At 38.1% G+C, this 19,466-nt stretch overlaps 1 protein-coding gene across 2 annotated transcripts in view; it reads left to right on the forward strand.

The window, feature by feature from the left end:
• LMCD1 (LIM and cysteine rich domains 1) overlaps positions 1 to 19,466 on the forward strand; it is a 73,105-nt gene that overhangs the window by 23,594 nt on the left and 30,045 nt on the right. For both annotated transcript variants that reach the window (XR_015747491.1, XM_026678812.2), the window contains exon 2: positions 9,303 to 9,391. Coding sequence is in view for 1 of the 2 variants with exons in the window: in XM_026678812.2 (XP_026534597.1) it covers positions 9,303 to 9,391 (89 nt within the window). In the remaining variant the exon portion in view is untranslated. The remainder of the gene's footprint in view (positions 1 to 9,302; positions 9,392 to 19,466) is intronic.

A 19,466-nucleotide genomic window follows, 5' to 3' on the forward strand; every position in this document is an offset into this window, starting at 1 on the left:
ATCACATTAAACAAGAGGAAAACCTTCTTTGCACCAATTCCACTCACGCTTTTTACAATTTTGTAAACAACAAACTAAAAGACTCAAGGTCCATCCCACTCCTGATAGGACCTAATGGTAAAGACTGCAACGATGACACCATTAAAGCCAACCTCTTTAACACATTCTTTGGTTCAGTATTTGTAAACAGCAATGGATCATGCCCAGTATTTCCTAGCCGAACCGCAGACAACTACAATGATCTAATACATATCGATTTTACAGAAGACAATGTTGAAAAAGCACTACGCAATCTAAAACCATCTCTATCTATTGGACCGGATGGAATATGTGCCTACTTCTTAAAAAAGCTATCCACTGCCATAGCAGAACCTCTAAGCATAATCTTTGAAAAATCTTTCAGGACCAGCTCCTTGCCTAACCTATGGTCACAAGCCACGGTCATCCCCATCTTCAAAAAGGGAGACCCCAAGCTAGTTGAAAATTACAGACCAATCTCCTTATGCTGCATCATCTGTAAAGTCATGGAATCAATTATTAACCAATCCATTATCCTCCACTTAGAGACAAACAACCTACTCTCCAAGAAACAATTTGGTTTCAGGAAAAAACTATCCTGTAATCTGCAACTCTTACACTGCAAAAACATATGGACTACACAACTCGATCAGGGCAAAGCAATAGACACAATCTACATAGACTTCTGTAAAGCCTTTGATTCAGTGGTACACGACAAACTACTCCTAAAACTAAAATCTTATGGTATCTCTGGACAACTGCATAACTGGATAGAAGCATTCCTGTCAAACAGACAACAAATGGTCAAAATTGGGAGTGTCCTATCAAATTCTGTATCTGTCAATAGTGGTGTCCCCCAAGGCAGTGTTCTAGGACCAACTCTCTTCATACTCTACATAAATGACCTCTGTGATCATATTAAGAGCAACTGTGTTCTTTTCGCTGATGATGTAAAACTGTTCAATACCACAGACAATACTGCTACCCTTCAAAAAGTTCTTGACTATGTATCAGAATGGTCAAACAAATGGCAACTTCAAATCTCAACAAATAAATGCTCTGTCTTACATATTGGCAAAAAAAAAAAATCAGAAAATAAAATACAAGCTGAATAGTCAAGATCTTGTTGATGATCCAAGCTCTGTAAAGGTCCTTGGAATACTCATCTCTAATGATCTAAGTGCTAGAGCCCACTGTAACTACATAGCCAAAAAGGCATTAAGAGTTGTTAACCTAATCCTACATAGCTTTTTCTCTGGTAATATCACACTACTAACTAGAGCATACAAAACATTTGCTAGACCAATACTCAAATACAGCTCATCAGTCTGGAACCCACATTACGTATCTGATATTAGCACAGTTGAGAAAGTCCAGAAATATTTCACAAGAGTTCTCCACTCCACTACTCGTTGTAGAATACCTTATGCCACCAGACTTGAAATTCTAGACCTAGAAAACCTTGAATTACGCCGTCTTCGGTCTGATCTAAGTATGGTATATAAAATCATACATTGCAATCTGCTACCTGTCAATGAATACTTCAGCTTCAACCATAACAACACAAGACCACACAATAGATACAAATTCAAGGTTAACCGCACCAAACTTGATTGCAGGAAATACGACTTCAGCAAAACAGTGGTCAATGCCTGGAATACTCTACCTGACTCTGTAGTTTCTTCCCTCACCCAAAAAACTTTAACCTTAGACTGTCTACTATTGACCTCACCCCTTTCCTAAGAGGTCTGTAGGGGGCGTGCATAAGCACACCAACGTACCTACCGTCCCTGTCCTATTGTTTCTTTTATTTTTCTTATATGTACCCATGTATTCATAACTATGTATATACTTATACCTATTATCTTGTAAGCAATTGACAAATCAAATAAATAAATAAATAAATAAGTGGTACCTATTAATCTACTTTTATTTGCATACCTTCGAACTGCTATGTGGTCAGGAGCTGGGGCAAGGAACAGGAGCTCATCCTGTTGCATGGGTCTCGAACCTAGGCTATCAAGCTCAGCGTCTATAACCCCTGTGCCATCGCTCCCCCAATTCTTAATTTATCTTTCTTTAATTTAATCCATTTAAGGTTCAATAGAGAGCACCCAAAATGTGGAATCAACAGCACCTTGATTGGGCATTGCATCTATTATTACTTTTGGTGTAGCTAGAAAAAGAGATGTAGGTATATTCAAGTTTCAAATAGTGCTACACATAAAAATAAAATGGAATTTTATTTAGTATTCTCTTGAAACAAATGTCCATGGTCCAGTTGCCAAAGGGGGGAAAAAAACATGTTTCCGAGGCTTTCCTTGTGCTGTGAAAAGCTACAGCACAAACATTTGTATGAATGATTGCCCTTTCCTTTTATTGCCCTTGTATTTTATGCCTGAGTTGCCTTATTCTGTCAGCAGGATTTTGATGGATTTGGTCTGCGTAATGGTGAACATTGGAACAAATTCATCTGCCTCAGATACGTACCTTGGGAATCCTTTCAGTCGAGAGGATTAGCGTTTGAATATGGCAAGCCGTTCATCAAAAGAAACTCCCAACTGGGTTTAGAGATTCTAGAAAATCATGATTATAATAACAACACATTCTGAATCTGTTTCACGTCAATTGTTTCATGTTAGGAAGAGTGTTTTGATTCATTCAAACTACCACAGGGGTGGAGTAACTTTGTCTGTGGGGGGTCTTTGTTGGTTTCTGCTAATGTGTTCAGCAGTTGGGAGATGATAGAGTTCAGGCCTCTCTGTAACTCTTTAAAAAAATTCCTGGAAAAAACCCTTTATTCTGCAAAACCCTCTACTATTACATTGCTTTTGACATTAATGAGTCCAATTTGTTATGGTAGCAATTAAGTTCTAAGGAATGGAAGTCCTAACAGCTGCATGTCAATTTAGCCGCACAAACCAATATATTTGTTCGTAGTCTAGAATCAAAATACTTACAAAAAAACCCCACATACACAAGAAATTTGATCTTATTCATTCTACGATTGTTTTGAAAGCAATATTTAAATCAGCTTTTCTTCCCTTCTCTTGTATTTTTTTTATTTGCAAATGAACTATTTAAATTGACAGTCTTATCTGTCTGATGTTATCCAAATATATTGAAATGACAGTTCCAAGAATTCCTGGCCAGAATGGCATAAAATTCTGGAAGTTGCAATCCTCAAACAATTGGAAAGTAAATTGAGGATGTTTCTTCTATATTGAACTTCTGATGTACAATTAAATAAATTAAAAATAAGAAACAAATGCCAGTGGCCAATGAGATACATTTACAATGAACTGTGTTTATGTACATAAGTACTACATGAAGGCCATAGTTGTTTTTTGCTTGTATTCCATCCCAGAAATATACAGCCATCTTGGCTAATAGCCACTGATAGCCTCATCCTTCATTAATTTCCCTCCTCCAGGACTTTGTCTGGTACATTTTTAAAAGCCAGCCAAGTTGGAACCACTAACAGCACATTCCACATGTGTTGTGCAAAAATGCCTTCCCTTTTTGTTCTGATTCTCTCACCATTCAGTTTCATTGGGTGACTCTGGGTTCAAATATAATGAAGAAGGATTTTTTTTTCCTTTTCCATTTGCTTTGCATCATGCCTAATTTGACATTTTTATAATGTCCCAACTTACTCATCATCTTATTCCCCACCAAAATCTTTTTGTTTGTTTGTTTTGTACTTCTGAGCTACAGATAAATGAACACTTATGTCAAAAGCATTTTGTCTGGGTGCCGATTGTACTTTTAATTTCTAGACAGATTAGAAAGCCAGCAAAACTGGTATGATTAGAAACAACAGTGACTGAAAGGAGTATCTATTTGCTAAGGGGAAGCTGCATTCTAGCAGTACAGCTTCCTATAGTGGTGGCCTCTCTACACCAGTGGTGTGCTGGTAAATGTTTAATAATAATTTATCAACGTACCACCAAAACCAAACCTCATATTCCAATGCCTCCACATCTCACTATCACTGCTGACTCCATTTCTCCTACCATGCTATGCTGCTAGCATGGTTAGCTGAACAATTGATTGGCATCCCAGTAATGTGGCTCAGGTTTGCTCTTAACCAGCAAAATTCCAGAATATTTAACTGTTCACTCTTATGAGACAGTACCAGCTGTCTCTGCCACACCAATGTCCCTCTAGCTAAGTATTGTCATTGATTTCAGCTCTAGGAATCCAAATTCTGACCAAGATTCTTAACCTATATCTGAATGTTCAGATTTCACGTTCTTTGCATACCATTGAGGTGTACCACTGAGCTACGGCTAGTTCCTTTAAGTTCTTTTCTAGGTTATAATGTGAACACTCAACATAGCCTGTAGTTTTAGCTAGGGCTGGCCTGTATTTGTGTATCTGGTCACTACTGTAGTGTCAGAAATAGCATATGAAATATTGATTTGTAAAATAAGGAAAATACATGTTCCAATTTGTTTGCCTTCTTCTCATTCTCCAGATACCAGATATCTAAATTTATCTAAGGGATGATATATTTCTGCAGGATTTTTCGTTTTTAGTTTGTATGTAAAACTGAACTTGATATTTCATTCAGTTAGACTTCAATGAGTACTTTTATGTTGGCAGAACTGGCAAAACTCAAAGGATAAGAATCTCCATTTCTTCTTTGTCTTTTGAATTGTGTTTTCCCTGGGTCAAATTTATCTTTTCAGTTACTCTCTCATTTCCTTAAAGTTTGCCAACAATTATGAGACTTCGGAACACAATTTAGAGATCTGTATTTCTGCACAGCAGGTTTTTATAAAACACTCTAAATGTAGACAAAGCCTTGTTTGCAAAGAGAATATTTGGCAGATAGTATTGACAGCAGGGGTTGGTTTAAATCCAGATTTTGCAATCTTTGCCAACTTTAAACCATCCTCTCTGCTTTATATGGTGTGCAAGCATTCAATTAAGATAATATTTATCATCTGTGAAAAAATATTTTCTGAAATTCATATTCAAGATACTAAGGAAGAACATGTTTTTGTCTATTATTGTGAGTCTTGTATTATGTGAAAAGTAAAATTTTGTTGTTGTTCAGTTGTCAAGACATGTCTGATTCTTCACAACCCCATGGACCACAGCCAGGCCCTGTCTTCCACTATCTCCCAGAGCCTGCTCAAACCTACTGTGTTGATGACACTATCAAACCACCTCATCCATCCCCTTTTCTTTTGCCTTCAATCATTGCAAATATCAGGGTCTTTTATAATGAGTCCTTTCTTCTCATTTGATGACCAAAGTATTTTAGCTTCAGCTTCAATATCTGTCCTTCCAAAGATCAGTCAGGGTTGACTTTCTTTAGGATTGACTAATTGGATCTCCTTTCAATCCAAGGGACTCTTTAAGAATCTTCTCCAAAACCATAATTCTAAAGCATGAATTCTTTGGTGCTCAGTCTTCCTTATGGTCCAACTTTCCCAGCTATACATTACTACTGAGAAAACCATAGCTTTGACTATATATAGACCTTTGTTGGCAGGATGATGTCTCTGCTGTTAAAAGATACAGCAAAGGAATATTTTCTGAAAAGTAGTAGTGTCTACTTTACTTACATTGTACAATTGTTTCAGAACATCCATGTATAAAAGAATATATCAGTAGAATGAACTATAATGAAGAAAGAATAGTAATCTGAAAGCAAAATAGGTTTGATCTTTATCAATTATTACAAATGTTTAGGATTCTTCATTGTAAGCAGAAGAACATAGAATCATAATGTTGGAAGGGACCTTAGAAGTCTTCTAGTCCAACTCCCTGTCCAGGTCAGGAATTCTCATCCTATACCAGACAAATAGTTGTCCTCACTTTGTGTGAAAACCTCCAATGATGGTGCACCCATGACTCCAGGAGGCTCCTCCACAACTTAATAAGCTCTTGTGGTCAGGAAATGTCTAGTTTGAAATGAGGAATTTACTGACCAAATGCCTAGAAGGAAACAGGATGATTACTAGATTGACACACTGAACTTTGTGTATATTAATATTCCTGTGACACTTCATTTTTGTGTAATGATGGGAAATTAAAAATAACAGAGCATTCAGCTAAAGTTCATACAGTAATGAGAATTCCACCCAGTTCTGTTCTTCTGCCCAAATGTCATCAAACTAGATTTTTATAATTACATCCTGTGCTAAGAACATTGGGCTACAAGCATATCCACAGTTCTCAATCTGCAGCTACAGCTACAGCCTGCATCCTTCCATTTAACATTAATGTTTTTAGGTTTTCCTGAAATGTTTGGCACCAGGTTTTCTTTGGCCTTCCTCTTTTTTTATGACCATTCGGTGGTATCAAATTTATGCTGGACATTGCTCACTCATGAGGAGCATATGTCCAGCAAAGCACACTCTTTGTTCTGTCACTATCTCAGACAGTCTTCGGGAATTACGTCTTAGTAGAATTTTCTCATTTGTGACATAGTCATGATATGAGACCCAAAGGCAACGTTGTTGGAAAACATTAATCTTATGAATAATTATTGTTGTCTCACTGGCATAGATGTCGGTCAGTATGACAATGGCATTAAATAATCTGATCTTGGTTGTTATGTTTATGGTGGTCCATACTGAGCGCATTTGTTGGAAGATAGGAATTGCTTTGGCTGTTCAGCAATTCACATCTGCTTCTGTTCCCCCCATCTGTATCCATGATGCTCCTTCCAAGATAGTTGAATTGTTCTGCAGATTGTGAGGCATTGTCTTGAATAATGTCAATTTGCATCTGCAACTAGATGGTTGCATTTGCTCTTTTTTTGCTACATCAAAAGCACATAAATTGTATTATGCTCAGCCACAATGGATGAACCAGGCTATCTGTGACTTATTTGACAAACTGTTAAGCCTTGTCTTAGCTCTACATGCAAAACCATTTAATTGTAAAGCCTGGGCTGCATCTTCTGAGCACCAAGTGAAAGGTTTGAAGAGTATGCTGTTATGACAAGCTATTTAGAACCATACATGATTAAGATTCAAAAGCCATGTAGAAAACAATCTCCCTTGGGACCGTGGGCATTTCTTGAGTCTCCACCACAATGAGCTAGTAATACCCAAATGGGAGTTGAGTATTTGGTGTGTATGCTGACTGGTATGTATACTGGCAATCTCTACAGAAACATAAATACATATTACTTACTTTGCTGGTTTTCTTTAAAAAAATAGATACAGCAAAAAATAAAGGAAAGAAAGAAAAAACACCAAACTGGCACCTTTCTGGTTAAGATCTTGAACAAACAGAGTTACTTGCCAGATCTGAAGATTCAATCTTTAGATTTTTGGTCTCTGCAAAAGTTCCTTGGGCTAGGGAATAAGGTGATGACAAGGCTGATGATTATGAGATCATTCCATGCTATCCTTTTCTCTACAATGTTTCCTTTTGGTACAGCTTAACTTTTGGCTCTTCCAGTACATTTTTTCCTTTCTTTGACTCCACTGTCACATTTAATCTGCAGAAAATGATCAAAGGCAAGAATGCCTTCCAATTTAGAGACAATGGTCAAAACACTTGCTTCAAATAAACTCAAACAGCCTCTGTTCTTCAACATGTTAAAATTAACTTCAACTCAAATTGCTTTTATAGGCTGCTTTATAGGACAAATCACCTATTGTTCCATCAAAAAAAACCAGAACAGTATTAGAAAACTAACTTTTAGGACATCTTAAATGATTGGGAATCAGGGTATGGATGTGAATACTTGACATTTATCAAGTTTCTAACATTACACTTGTTACATTGTGGATCTGTTATGTGTGGTTTCGAAGGCTAGACATTGCTACTTTTATAACTCTAACTAATATAAATCATGGTGTGGTTTTTGGATTTTCATTCATGTGTTTCAAACATTAAAAATGAAAACATTCCATAACCATTGATAGGACATTTAACATTTAAGTTTTTGAGCTGTCTGCTTTTTTCCAGATGCAATTTTATAAAATGTATGGGATACTACTGTAAGCTAGAGCATATCCCATGTTTTTGCTATTTCCATATACAACTTATGGGAATAATCAAGGGAAGGTAGATTTAGGTTCTTGGTTAGATCACTGGGTATTTTCCATGAATTTCAAGAAATTCTGATCAGTAGTTTAAAAAACAACAGCTACAAAAATTGTTCAATTCAAATTATATATATATATATATATATATATATATATATATATATATATATATATATATATATATATATATATATATATATATATATATATATATATATATATATATATATATATAATATATATAATATAATATAATATAATATAATATAATATAATATAATCTTTTGGGCATATACACAAGTAAATGATAGGGAGGGAATTCATTCAGTTACTAGTACAACAACATCTCTAAGCCTGAATTTTTTTCAAAGCCATTCCGTACTTTAACTATAAAGATATAGGATGACTCTTGCACCTGGAACTTGTTGGTTTTGGGTTTCAGATACAAGATAATATAAACCCAGCAACCCTAAAATATTTCTACTCTTTACCCAAAGCAACTGTTTAGTTTTTGCTGCATTTTAATAAATCCTTCTATGTGTTTTTGTTGCATTTTAATAAATCCTTCTGTGTGTATATATATGGCCTATTAAGAAAGGCACTTTCTTCCTGAAGAATTGGAAAGTTTCCTTGAACGAGCTTACTGAATATCTTACAGTGAAAGTTCTATTTGGAAAAGGTGATGGAAATTATTAAGAGTAAACCTATATGAACTTGTCTCTCTTTAATCACATTTGGTGATTTTACGGATAAGCAGAGTATGCAAATCCACAACAATCTCCATTTCTAGCTAACAGTAAATGGAATTTTAAATAAATCATACTGCCAGATCATAGTTCATATTCACCAACAATGATATCCCCTTGGGTTCTCACATTATGCTTAAGTATAGACATGCTATCTACCATGGTTAAGGAATCGAAAACTGCAAAGATAAAATGGTGCTCAAGTTGACATTAAGCAGCAAAATGTGTTGTCCAGTTGACCTAGAAAATTTCATGGAAGGAGAATATAGTCTTTACAAGAGACTTGAATTCATCATTTACAGAGAATTTTGAAATAAGATTAAAGGATGTGTATGGCCAAATAGCAACACTTTGTATACCTCTGATTAATTATATTTAGTTAAACTTGCTTTTCGCTGGACAAATTACAGCTGCTTTTTCTCATGTTTTTAATATTGTGCACACTAGTCATAATGTATACTAATTAAGCCTAGTATAAGTGAATAAAAATAGATTTAAAAAATATTCTTCTCTTTAGGTGTCAATTACCCATCAACCATCAGGAAGAGGAGTGCCTTGTTTGAAATGCAGAGAAAAGTGTGCTGGTTTTGAACCACATTCTTGGAGGTAAACATTTTACTGTTCCTTTTGCTCTTATTTTCTGCTCTCATTTACTTTGTATTCAGGGCAATTGTAAAGAGCTATGGTGGCACAGAAGTTAGAATGCAGTATTGCAGGCTAACTCTGCTCAATGCCAGAAATTTGATTTTGACTAGCTCAAGGTTGACTCAGATTCTATCCTTCTGAGGTCAGTAAAATGAGGACCCAGATTGTTGGGGGCAATATGCTGACTCTGTAAACTACTTAGAGAGGGCTGTAAAAGCACTATGAATCAGTATATAAGTCTAAGTGCTATTGCTAAATGAACAAATATCAATTGTTCTTTAGGGTAGAATTTGTCAGGTTTGTGTTAGTCTGTTGTGTTAGAAATCTTTCCCCACTACACATTTTATTAAAAGGTTGTGTATCTGATAAAGTGAGCTGCATGTTTTATGAAAATATTTAAAAGTTGGAAAAGGTGACGCCTGATTATAGGTGAGAAGGAATACTAGTGAAATCCATTACTATCAGAGAAAGGGAGTGTTGTTGATTTGCCTTTGCCTTTTCTATCAAATTTGCTTTAGTAATTCCCATCTGTAGAAGTAGTTACAATGTAAAAATAATGGTGTCAAAGTTTGGCTGGTTGATTCATTATTTTTCTAAAATTTTAACATCCTGTTAACAAACACCAAGTATGACATGTTATAATATTGACATTAAGAACATATTAATACATGTCTACAATTCAGATCATACATGCCCACATTCAAATCTAGTGGATTTCATTTCCATTAAGTCAAAACTAGAGAAATATACTGGATGCATATTAACAATAAGTGCTTAGTGGAATCTCTAGCTTTTAAAAAATCCTGTTAGAAGCAGTGCAGACAGTGTGTGTATAAACTTCCTTGTATAACTGGCAATAATCCACCATTTGTCTTTATTATCAGTCATTGAAATAGAATAAAGCAGCCCTATTCAAGATGCAAATTTTTATTGAAATCTTCTTTCACTTTCACCATTCAGATAATGGAAAGAATCTTATTAACTTTAATACACTGTAGAACAGACTGGAAGTAGTACAGTTCTTTTTTTCCTTCAGAAAATGGAACTCTAGATCAATGTAGCAAGGGTACAAAACTGCATTGTGCCCTTGTCAATTTTCCAGATCAGTAGCATTATGCTGCTGATTTTTTATTCACTGCATTTGAATTGTTATGTTCTTTGTTAAAAGGTCAGCTTATATACAGTAATTGTGTATCTCTGACTTCTGGCATTTCCAATAGTGGGTAGCAGCTCAGATAGTTCTGTCAAAGGATGCCAGGATTTCAGCAGTGATGTCATCTTTAAAAATGTCACATTCCCTGAAACCTTCACTCCCACAGGAATAATTTAGAAATATGCTAGTGACTTGGTTGAGTACAAATATTTGAACCCTTTGGTTATATTGATTCATTTACTTTATGTGAATGCTGTTGGGCATGTTGTGATTTCAATTTGCTTTGGTTTCAATGGAAAAACATTTTCAGAAGAGTGATCCAAAATGCACATAAAGGTACAGTCCCATTCCTACCTGTATTTAATCTTACACAATTGGCAATGGGATTTCTTCCTCAATAATATCTTTGTAGCTTTCTAAGAACTACTCGAATAATCCTTCCTCTCAGAGGTGGTATTCAGCAGGTTCTGACCAGTTCTAGAGAACCGGTAGCGGAAATTTTGAGTAGTTCGGAGAACTGGCAAATACCCCTTCTGACTGGAGATTTACAGTATCCTTCCCCTTCCACACCCACCAAGCCACACTCACAGAACCAGTAGTAAAAAAATTTGAATCCCATCACTGCTTCCTCTGCAATTTATCATCATGATCTTTATTAACATATTGTTCTTGCTAAATGCAAGCTTCAGAAATGATATTCAGCTGGTTCAGACCAGTTTGGGTGTACCAGTAGCAGAAATTTTGAGTAGTTTGGAGAACCAGCAAATACTACCTCTGCCTGGCCCCACCCACCTGCCACCGCCCTTGCCCTTTCCCGCCCTAAATAAGGCTAAATTCCCTTGTTTTTTTAGCTTAGCTTATTCACATGGCAGAGTGGATTGCCATGCCTCAGCTGAGCTAAAAAACAGCTCACCTCACCAGCGCTGACACCAAGGCCAGTCTTTCAGTGCTGTGCTGTGCTGCGCCTATGTGAAGCGTGCTCTCATAGAACTAATTGCACCAACGGCTGGCGCCGCCCAACCTGCATCATCCCGCCCACTTCACCCCGCCCTATATATCTTGCCTTTGCCACTTGGCCCAGCTAATTTCCTCGACTTCGCACCTCGCCACCTCTACTCACCAAAGGTAAGCAATGCATGCCACTGCCCACTCGCTGTTTCCTCAGCCAGGTCGGGAAACACACCATTCCCTGGTTCCAGCCTTGCCTCCGCCCACTCGCTGTTCTCCTTGGCCGGGTCAGGGAACACACTCTTCCCCGTCTCCAGCCTTGTCCCGAGCCTCCGCCTGCATGCTGCTGCCCCCACTCTGGCCTCAAACTACAACCTCATGGGCCAAAGCAATTTATTTGGCCTGTGGCCTGCTGCACTAGGCCGAAGGGCTGGTGGGGGGTACAGGAGGGCTGAAGCGGTTTAGGAATGGACTGGATGGTTCTTCTTACCTTTAAAAAGATCCATCCAGAAAGCACTGCAGCAGAGATCTTGCATCTGCTTCTTCCATTCCTTGCCTCTGAGGCTTCACTCGTGGAGATGCTCCATGTGTTCTCCAGGTTGGCAGCTGCTTCTCTCCACCGCTGCTCTTACTGGGAGAGCAGACTGCAATTTAGCAGCTGTCAGCCGCCGCTTTGGGTCCTCTAAGTCCCATCCGGAAAGCGCTGCAGCACAGAGAAGCAGCAGCCATATTGCATCAGCCACAGCGCTTTCCGGATGGGACTTAGAGGACCCAAAGCAGCGGCTGACAGCTGCTAAATTGCAGTCTGCTCTTCCAGCAAGAGCAGAAGCAGAGAGAAGCAGCCACTGCCCGCCCTGGAGAGCAGAGATGGAGGGGAGCAGGCCCCGAAACGCTGCTCCATTAAGCCTCACCATGTGAAAGCCACGGAAGCTGTGTGTGTGCACATGTGCATGTACTCACATTTTTGGCAAACCGGTGATGGGTTTACTTGAACCCCACCACCGGCCAGCTTCCTCCTACTTTCCATCTATTAACTGATTCTTATGTTCTGAGCACATGTTTCTGCCTCAAACTAAAAGAAAACGTAAGACTCTTCCCACTCCCCATTGGGATACTTCCTCAAGGTTTCATGCCTCATTTTTATGACTTATCAGTTATTTTTTACCCTCTATATGTGAGTGGTGTGATAATTCTTGTATTTCAACTTCCAGGTTTATTTCAAACATTTAAAAAATGAATTTAGAGATAATTTGAAGAAAGAAGAAGAAATATTACAAAATCAGTTTATTTGATCAAGGTTAAAATAATAAGTTAGTCGTTGCAGTGATGTTTTTTTAAAAAAATTGAGACTGGACTTTATTTGAAAAGAAGAAATGAAGGAGGGTCTCTTTAAACAGAAATGGAGATAAAAATATTAAATATTAAAAGAAGGATTCAAATTGGGTGTGAATCTTGTTTTTTGTAGTTTTTCTGTATTATGTAATTTTATTACTTTTATCTGTCTAATGTAGTCTTCAGTAAAATTATTGGGGGCAAAACCTTTTCATCCAATTTGAATCATGATTGTTTATCAGTGAGAGTTATTTGGATACAGATTCTTCCAGATTTCAGTTGTAACCAACAAGAAATCATGAAAAAATAGCACCCTAAAATTTGGATTTCTTCCATGTGAGCCCATCATTGAAAAAATATGAGCTTCATTTCATATACAATTATTCCCATTCTGTGGATGAGACTGAAATATGGTTTCAGTAAAGCTTCTAAGGAAACTAAAATCTAGATTAGAATCATTGGATATGTTGATTCCATTTGCGGCTAGCTTATACTTCCAATATATTATTCTTCCAATATATTATTCTTCCCACACAAGTTCAGCAGCGCCAATGTTATGGTTATAATGAACCCAAAATAATTTTTAATGATATTACCATCTGTTAATCAAATGAACTTCCAGGTATAAAACTTGGAAAGTTATGCTCTTTTCTTTATGATTTTGCAAAAACATATAAAACATAGGCTGTGTGGATCTCAGTTTTCTGTAAATTTGCTTCTGCTTAAAATATGTTTTCCCCTCAAACATTTCAAACATTGAAATACCGTATTTGCCGGCGTATAAGACGACTGGGCGTATAAGACGAGCCCCCAACATTTCCACTCAAAATATAGTTTTTGTTATATACTCGCAGTATAAGACGACCCCCCCACTTGGAGGCATGCTTTTCAAGGCAAAAAGTCGTCTCATACGCCGGCAAATACGGTAAGTTGTAACACTTGGGGTATTCTGGATATAATTCTTGATTGACACCCCCAACCCCTTTCCCCCAAACTTACAAAGCCACCAAAATGCTTTAGAGAGGCAGCTTCGCCTTTCTCAGGCTGGCACTCAATTCCTCTTCCTTTCTTTGTGACAGCCCCGCGTGCGTGCCATCGGGACTCCAAGGGTGGGGGATGGACAGCTGCCAACTCTCTCTCTCTCTCTCTCTCTGTGTGTGTGTGTGTGTGTGTGTGGTGTGGAGGGTAATTCCGGCTATCTCTGGCCTCCGCTCGGTTTTAAAGTCGCTTGGCCGGTTCCCAAGTCGCAAGCGCGCGCTGGCCGGGAGACGCGGCGCCGGGTGGAAGCTCGGTGCAGGGGAGGCAGATCTTTCTCTCTTAAGCGGGGAGGGGAGGAGGGGACAAGAGGAGGGACGGGACGGGACAGGGGGCGGGAGGAGGGCGCTCGCCTTCTTCCACCGCCCACCGGACCCTTTTCTTCCCAAGGGGACCCTGGAAAGCAGCTCGGGAGCCGGGTGGCCCTGCCCAGCGGGGTCCCATCAGGAACTTCCTGAGGACACCCCCCCCCGCCCCAAGCACAGCCCTCCCGGTCTTTCAAAGAGGGAGGGAGAAGCGGGAGGAGCAAATTGCCGCCCCCCCCGCTGCCCAGAAGGAGGGGCGCCACAGTCCACCCCCACCACCTTCTCCCCCCACTCCCGGGCCATTACGCGGCTCGGGGCTGGCTGGGCGGCGGCCCCGCCAGAGACCCTCCCGCTCCACCCCCACCCCACCTCCAGATTGGCCTCGCAAGCGCCCGAGCCGGGCGGAGGGTGGGTGGGTGGGTGGGAGGAGGAGGAAGAGAGACTTCGGCTGGGCTTGAAGGGGCTTCGCAAGTTGCGGAGCTCCGCCCCCGTCGCTCTTGCACCGAGTGACAATGTATTTACCGGCGTATAAGACGACCCCCCCACTTGGAGGCATGTTTTTTAGGGCAAAAAAGTCATCTTATACGCCGGCAAATACGGTAATCATAGCTCAGAGTAGAACATAATGTTCAGCACCCAGAATCAATCCTTCTTTCTAAAAGGATTTTGTCTGTCTGTGTGTCTATCTGTCTAATTTATTGGCCACCCATCTTGCTACAAGGTAACTGGATGTTCAATGATCTTTATGATATATATACTAATTAGAGTTGCAAACAACTCTGCTAAAGACTTCAGATACAATATCTCTTTAAAGTAATAGCTTAACTATTTGGGGGGGGGGATGGTGTAGTTCTGTGGTCTACAACTAACTTTCCTGGAGAGCCATAGAAGAGAAAACAAGAACTAAAATCCAACAAATAAAAATACACCAGCAGTTAAGGAAATACAGCAATCACTAACACAACCAGGAAACTGTTATCACTTATATTTTGGGGGTTAATACATTCTGCTAAGTTATGAATTTTTTTAATTATAATTTATCAAGTATGCTGTAATTGTCCTAAGTTCCTGTGAAACAGTGGTGGGGTTCACACAGCAGGCTAAACAAAATAAGTTTCTATTTCTTCTGGACCTCAAAAATTAGAGGGGAAAACCAGATTATTTCAGTCTAGCCTAATTCCAGGGATATCTTTTGCACATAAAATCAACTCATGTCCTCTCTGGAATGTACTTCAAATACATATTTTATTCAAGTTTAGTGGAATAGTGCCCACAGGTGATGATTTTCTATGGTGGCCATCACCTATGAAGAAGTTTCTCTCCTAAAATTAGTTCATCACCATCATTGGTGATTTTCAGAAGACTAAAGTCTTCTGTTAGGTCTTTGAGAAACATTGTTGCTGTTATGCTAAGTGTTTCTTCCTCCCTTATTTTTATTTCTGCTGTAGGGTTATTGATAGCATCCGTAGTTGTTCACAATTGTAAACATCTGGGAGCACAAGCTGATTTAGCAGTATATAAGTCAAATTAGCAAATTAAATATTCTCTGGATAAGTATTTCTCAATTTCAGCAACTTTTGTGTAGATCTATGAGATGTGTAAATTTCAGTTCCCAGAATTATCTCAGTCAATCTATTTAGCTTCCAAATTCAGATAGAAATCATTTATTTATTTATTTATTTATTTTTATTTGATTTGTCAATTGTTTACAAGATAATAAGTACAAGTGTATACATAGTTGTGAATATATGAAATGGGTACATATAAGAAAAATAAAAGAATAAGAGAAACAATAGGACAGGGACGGTAGGCACGTTGGTGCGCTTATGCACGCCCCCTACAGACCTCTTAGGAAGGGGGTGAGGTCAATAGTAGACAGTCTAAGGTTAAAGTTTTTGGGGTTTGGGGAAGAGACTACAGAGTCGGGTAGAGTATTCCAGACATTGACCACTCTATTGCTGAAGTCGTATTTCCTGCAATCAAGTTTGGTGCGGTTTACTTTGAGTTTGTATCTCCTTGTGTGCTCTTGTGTTGTTATGGTTAAAGCTGAAGTATTCATTGACAGGTAGGACATTGCAATGTATGATTTTATATACCATGCTTAAGTCGGACCGAAGACGGCGTAATTCGAGGTTTTCTAGTTTTAGAATTTCGAGTCTGGTGGCGTAAGGTATTCTATAACGGGTAGAAGAGTGGAGAACTCTTCTTGTGAAATACTTCTGGACTTTCTCAATTGTGTTAATATCACATACGTGATAAGGATTCCAGACTGATGAACTGTATTCGAGTATTGGTCTAGCAAATGTTTTGTATGCTCTGGTTAGTAGTGAGATATTACCAGAGAAAAAGCAACGTAGGATTAGGTTAACAACTCTTAATGCCTTTTTGGCTATGTAGTTGCAGTGAGCTCTAGCACTTAGATCATTAGAGGTGAGTATTCCCAGGTCCTTTACAGAGCTTGGGTCATCAACAAGATCTTGACTATTCAGCTTGTATTTTATTTTCTGATTTTTTTACCAATATGTAAGACAGAGCATTTATTTGTTGAGATTTGGAGTTGCCATATGTTAGACCATTCAGATACATAGTCTAGATCTTTTTGAAGGGTAGTAGTATTGTCTGTGGTATTGAACAGCTTTACATCATCAGCGAAGAGAACGCAATTGCTCTTGATATGATCACAAAGGTCGTTTATGTAGATTATGAAGAGAGTTGGTCCTAGAACACTGCCTTGGGGAACACCACTATTGACAGGTACTGGATTTGATAGGGCGTTCCCAATTTTGACCATTTGTTGTCTGTTTGACAGGAATGCTTCTATCCAGTTATTCAGTTGTCCAGAGATACCATAAGATTTTATTTTTAGGAGTAGTTTGTCGTGTACCACTGAATCAAAGGCTTTGCAGAAGTCTATGTAGATTGCGTCTATTGCTTTGCCCTGGTCGAGTTGAGTAGTCCATATGTTTTTGCAGTGTAAGAGTTGCAGATTACAGGATAGTTTTTTTCTGAAACCAAATTGTTTATTGGAGAGTAGGTTGTTTGTCTCTAAATGGAGGATGATGGATTGGTTAATAATTGATTCCATGACTTTACAGGTGACGCAGCATAAGGAGATTGGTCTGTAATTTTCAACTAGGCTTGGGTCTCCCTTTTTGAAGATGGGAATGACTGTGGCTTGTAACCATAGGTTGGGCAAGGAGCTGGTTCTGAAAGATCTTTCAAAGATTATGCTTAGAGGTTTGGCTATGGCAGCGGATAGTTTTCTTAAGAAGTAGGCACATATTCCATCCGGTCCAATAGATAGAGATGGTTTTAGGTTGCGTAGTGCTTTTTCAACGTCAGATGCTGTCCCTTGCTATAAAATATTTAATATGGAGGTTCTCAAATTAGCCTTGTCTGTATTGTTATATAAATAGATAAAAGATCTATTTACAGCTGAGGTGTCATTCCCCTATTTACAGAAAGAATTAATAAAATATTTGATGATAATAATTGCTCATGTAATCTGAAATTGAAATAAAGTATTAATGAACTCTTGATTCTTTTAGAATCAAAGACATCACATTGCTTCTTTATGAAGCATTAGCCATCTCTGACACTAAAAATTCAGGTTGAAAGCAGTAGATTTAATTATTCAGGGAGTAAAAAAACATGAAGAATTCAAGAGTTGGGGCTTGGCCTAAATAAGTTAAATTAGGCTTATGTTTTAATTAATACTTCTTGCTTTTCTCATTCCTAGGTAGGCATCCCATTTGTTGCATCACAAACTATTTTCCACATTGTACAATATTCTGTATTGTTTGGCTGTATATCTGTTTCTTACCAGGACTAGTTTGGTCAAGATTTGTTCGACATTTTCTTTGAAGTTTGAGCTTTGATACAGGCAATCTTTTGCAGCTGCTGACTATATTAAAATAAAAATAACTGATTTCTGAGAACTGCAGAGGGTATGGCTGTGAAATGTAAAGATGAAATTTAATTTGGGGGTGGGTAGTTAATGAAATAACTTGTGATGAACCTAGCAGAGGCTCAGTATACATATTATATTTCTCTCAATGAAAAAAATCAATGCTGAATTACTGTGTTTTGCCTCCAAATTTTTAGCTATGGCCCAGAGTGACCTTCCCTATTTTAGAATATAAATCAGCATCAAGCCCTTTTCTTTGGCTTTATTTAGAGTTTGACATTAACCTGTTGCTCATATAGTTGAAAAATATAAACTCTGACAACTTGAGTGAATACATTTTTGCCAGGTATTTTTCAAAGCCAAAACATCCTGAAATAGCCTTATCCTACTACTTGGGCAATCCTTTGCAGCCAATTTTAGGGACTATGAATAGTGCCTTACTGTGGCAGCTGCAGAAAACAATAATACATATCCTGTTGCTTTATGATGAATATAATTCTATCCCTTTGTTATTTCTCACATTTTGTCAACTAAAAAGATACTCTAGGTAGAGACTTTTGCTTTGAATTGAGGGGGATTTGTTGTAGCCCTGACACATTTCCATTTAGGATGAGGAACTGATTTGTACAATGGAATTCATGAAATGACACTGAAATGATTTCTTCGTGCTCAACAGTGTTTTCCCAAAAATCACTGTATACTATTTTTACCTCATAAGTGAAATGTAATCACCTCGACTCAATGTACTTTGGAAATGCACAAAACAGAAATAAATAAATCAAGAAGTCCTTGCACTTCTTTTGTAATACTAGCACTCATTCAGGATTGAAGTTTGGCAAATCTAGTTGGAACAAATATTCGTTTATATATATATATATATATTCCTAAGAGCCTATAGTTTCATTTCAGCATTTTAATACTGGAATATTCACTATGTGGACACTCCATTTAAGCCCCATTTGTCTTTATCAATGTTAGCTGGAAGCATGGGCTTCTGTGTAGGCCAACGTTTATCAACTTTAGCAATTTTAAGATGTGTGAACTTCAACTCCCAGAATTCCCCAGCTGGTGCAAAGGTGTAGGCATTAAGACTACAAAAAGGGCCCATTTATACCAATCTGTTTTTATAATTGGAATCAGAACAAGAAACTCCCCCATTTTGTTTAATTAGACTGCTACAAAATTCTGCATTTCCATATTGCCTGTGTGCCACTGAGTGATTAATACAGATATTGAAGTTTAATCATTTGAACGTTTTTCGTTGTGAAAATCTCAGAGCTTCAGTCATTGAAGGCTTTTTTCCCAGGGTTTTGACAGTGTGGCTTTTTATAGTCTTATGTTCTACACCATTGCAAA

This window comes from Notechis scutatus, chromosome 2, assembly GCF_049901735.1.
Source record: "Notechis scutatus isolate UNSWTSFEM ecotype Mainland chromosome 2, rNotScu1.2, whole genome shotgun sequence".
NCBI classification, from domain to species: domain Eukaryota; kingdom Metazoa; phylum Chordata; class Lepidosauria; order Squamata; family Elapidae; genus Notechis; species Notechis scutatus.